This window comes from Macadamia integrifolia, chromosome 6 (assembly GCF_013358625.1).
Source record: "Macadamia integrifolia cultivar HAES 741 chromosome 6, SCU_Mint_v3, whole genome shotgun sequence".
Taxonomy (NCBI): domain Eukaryota; kingdom Viridiplantae; phylum Streptophyta; class Magnoliopsida; order Proteales; family Proteaceae; genus Macadamia; species Macadamia integrifolia.
Window position 1 is genome coordinate 7,217,528 of NC_056562.1, and position 3,757 is coordinate 7,221,284.

At 37.5% G+C, this 3,757-nt stretch overlaps 1 protein-coding gene across 1 annotated transcript; it reads right to left on the reverse strand.

Annotated features, from left to right (window-relative positions):
* Nucleotides 1-1,477: 1,477 nt before the first annotated feature.
* Nucleotides 1,478-2,129, reverse strand: LOC122081201 (histone H3.2). The gene has a single exon (XM_042648216.1). The coding sequence runs from the start codon at nt 2,037-2,039 to the stop codon at nt 1,629-1,631; it is 411 nt and encodes a 136-aa protein (XP_042504150.1). The 5' UTR covers nt 2,040-2,129; the 3' UTR covers nt 1,478-1,628.
* Between the last annotated feature and the right edge of the window lie 1,628 nt (nt 2,130-3,757).

Below are 3,757 nucleotides of genomic sequence, written 5' to 3' on the forward strand. Positions count from 1 at the left end.
TTTCATTTCAAGTGGCTGCTCTCCCTGTGTTCGACCCGTAGCTACACTGATCCGTACGCTTGCGGTTACATTTTAAATCTCAAACAGTCCTCCTATTAAATATGTGATTTATCAGGTAGTTAATCATCTTGCATCTGAACATAATTTCCAAAATCGTATGAAATGTCCTTTTTGCATGATTGAATCTATCTTTTGCGAAATATAAATTGTTAAGCATGGCAAAATTTATCTGACTCCAAATTCAAAAGTGAGTGTGTGTGTAGTTCCTACTTTCCCTTTCTATCTTTAACATCTGAGTTTTTTTTCTCTTTAAGATTGTCTGAATATTCATTTCTTTGTTATCTCTAGGATGACCGGAGAAAACGTTGGCGAGCGCAGGCAGAGGCAGTAGCAATATCTCCTGATAGATTTGATAGCAGGAAGCCTCTCCCTTCTCCCTGGAGGGGTTTTTCTGATGAAGAACTCTCCAAGCAAGCAGGAATCCCTGGTTGTGTTTTTGTCCACATGAGTGGTTTTATTGGCGGAAATCTGACTTATGAAGGGGCTTTGGCTATGGCTAGAGCATCTTTAAAGTTTTAAGTGGTGAAGAATCAGCTGTACTTGCATTTCGATCAATGGGTGATAATATTCTCACTGTATCTGAGCTGGAGTTTGAAGCTACCCTTCCTATCATCAGTCTGAGGTTCTCTGCAAGTTTGGACTACTGTCATGTTGCTAAATTGGTCTACATGATTTTTTCTCATGGCGGAATATATTATTCATTTACAACAGGAGTGTTACAATTGCTGGAGTGTCTTTAGTGTTTATATTAGCATTGTAAGGCCAACCCCATTAGTTGGGATAGGGTAAATTGTTGTATTAACTCTTATTCTTGATAGAGAATTAATTTTAATTTTATTTATTTATTTTAATATTCTTGATAGAGGATTAAAAATGAGTATTCCTTGTAAATTGTTTTTAACAGATGAATAATTCATCTAACCTAATGCTTGAATGGACACCTAAGATCGACCCTTTTAAGTCTACTGAAGTTGAACCAGTAGCAGCAGTAGGAAGTGATTTCATCAGACTAGCAAACTATTAAATGGTTTGAAGATGATTCAAAAATTAGATGGTTTGGGTTTGTTGGTTACTAGCATATGATGAAAAATATAAAATTGAGGTAAAATGTACGTTTCGGTATGTATTGGTACGTATCGGTATGTATCGATCAGTTTATATTAGCACGTATAGGTGAGTATCGATATATATATCGGTACGTATCAGTGCTACGGTCATATAATGGCCAATATGGGTAATTTTTCAGAAAAAAATGATTTTTTGAAAAACATACATAGCAAGAGAAATAGCTAAAATAGGGAAACAAACTTCTTTAGCTACAGACACTACTTAAAAAACGCTCAGAAAGAAAATCCGATGTCTCACAGATCCATTTAAAGAAAAAGAAATAGGGGAAATAAAAAGCACCAAAGAAAACTAGGTCAAATGGACATTTCCATTGCTCAGAATTTACTTCACAGATACATCCACTGCCCCTCAACTCCAAAACTCACAAGCTAAGAAACCCTAAACATTAACCATTTCAACCCCAAAGACCTACAAATTTAACCACTACACTGGCATCAGCACTAAGCCCTTTCACCGCGAATCCTACGAGCAAGCTGGATATCCTTAGGCATAATAGTGACCCTCTTAGCATGAATAGCACAGAGATTAGTATCCTCAAAGAGACCCACAAGGTATGCCTCAGCTGCCTCTTGGAGAGCAGAGACAGCACTGCTCTGGAATCGGAGATCAGTCTTAAAATCCTGAGCGATCTCACGAACTAGACGTTGAAAGGGCAGCTTACGGATCAACAACTCCGTACTCTTCTGATACTTTCTTATCTCACGAAGCGCCACTGTTCCAGGTCTGAATCTATGAGGCTTCTTCACTCCTCCGGTCGCTGGGGCAGATTTACGAGCCGCCTTGGTTGCGAGCTGCTTACGGGGAGCTTTTCCTCCGGTGGATTTTCTTGCTGTTTGCTTCGTTCTCGCCATTTCGATTTCTCAGTGAAAGCCAAAGGAACTGGAGAAATTACAGAGAGAGAGAGAGAGAGAGAGAGGGAGAGCGGAGAGGCCGAGAAAAATGGTCAGACTCTGACGAAGGCGGGAAGGATTTTATAGATTTTGAATTCTAAAGGAAGAGTTTGTGGCCGTTCGATTTAGAGCATTATTGACGGATGAGATTCTATGTACTGGGGTGACACGGATCGCTATCGTCGTTCCCAGTCCAGGTTCTTGCTCGGTTCGCGTGTCTAGTTCTAACTTTTAGGAATTTATGTTTTTCAGCCTTAAATGGATGGGTCGAGCTAACGGGTGGGTCAATAGCTCGACCCGAGCAACTATGGGTTGAAATAGGATAAAATGTGTTTTATCTTTCTCAACAATTGATTCGAGCATGACCAAAATCTTTTACTATTAGCTAATCTGGCGAAGAGTGGCAGTGAAGGTTTGTGAGATAGGCACCTATCTATTGTTGTACAATGTCTGATTTAGTTACTTATTGATCCACCCATTCCATTTATGGATTTTTGCTTATCCATGTCTCCATCGCTATCTAGAGGTTTTGATTTACAAGGAGGCTCAATACTTGCTGCTTGCTGCTTGTGCTTTGCAAACCGCTAACTGATGAACTAAAATTGAAATGGCGTAGAATATACCATAGTGGAATCCCCTATATTGTAACATCACAGCATGCAAGTTTTGTTATTAAATAGTGGAGATAGATAATAGCCGTGTCGGGGTTAGCAATATTGTCTAAGGTTTCAGACTTTCTCATTGTAAAATCTTATTTCTGTTAACCCTGAGTTAGATGATACTTTGTTTTTTCCTTCACTACCACTCTTCGCCAAATTAGCTTACAGTAGAGGCTAATCCAAAAACTTTAATCTATTACTCATAAATTTAATTACGGTTATAAATTTAATGTTAGGTTCAAATGTAAGCCACAGTAATTATACTCGCACAGTGTGAAAACAAAAAAAATGGCAAAACTATTCTGTAAAATAATAAAATAGAAGGGAAACCAATCCTCTCAAAATAAACAAGAAACAAAAGGATATGAAACATATCATACGATCTAAAAAAAAAAAAAAAAAAGGAGGGGAAGCGGCACAAGTTTATATGACTGCTCGTGGCCTTTATGAGCAGATCACCTGTTAGTGCCAATCTCTGTTCTTCTGCTGAATCAACAACTTGATTGCTTCTACGAACTGAGATCTGCCTAAAATTTTATCAAACTTCTATTTGTCTTGTGTAGTGAAGTATTGAAGAATTATGATAAGAGTCCCCTGCATTACTAAGGAAATGCAACTCAATCTCTTAACATGAACAAGAGGAAAGCCCAACACACAAAGTCAAATCTAAAAGCAATGTGGATTGAGACACCTAAATACACAAGAAATCTTGATCAGATTTGATTCTCTAGAATGCATGATGCTAAGATAATCCTATCTGTATTCATGAAGAAGGAAAAAAGCATCTGAGGGATGTTTTAGAAAACAACATCCAATAAACCTGTAAACTTCTTTGCTGCTACTTATCATAATATTCTTAATTTTTTTTTTCTGAAATTATATTTTAGTTGTTATTAATAATTTTGAAATTATCAATGTGAGAATTTCCTGGTTAAGAAGTCCATACTGCAAGATGGTACTTGTGCTCTACCTCCATTCTTTCCAAAGATAAAATCCCTTCTCAGTTATTAAACTGATTTC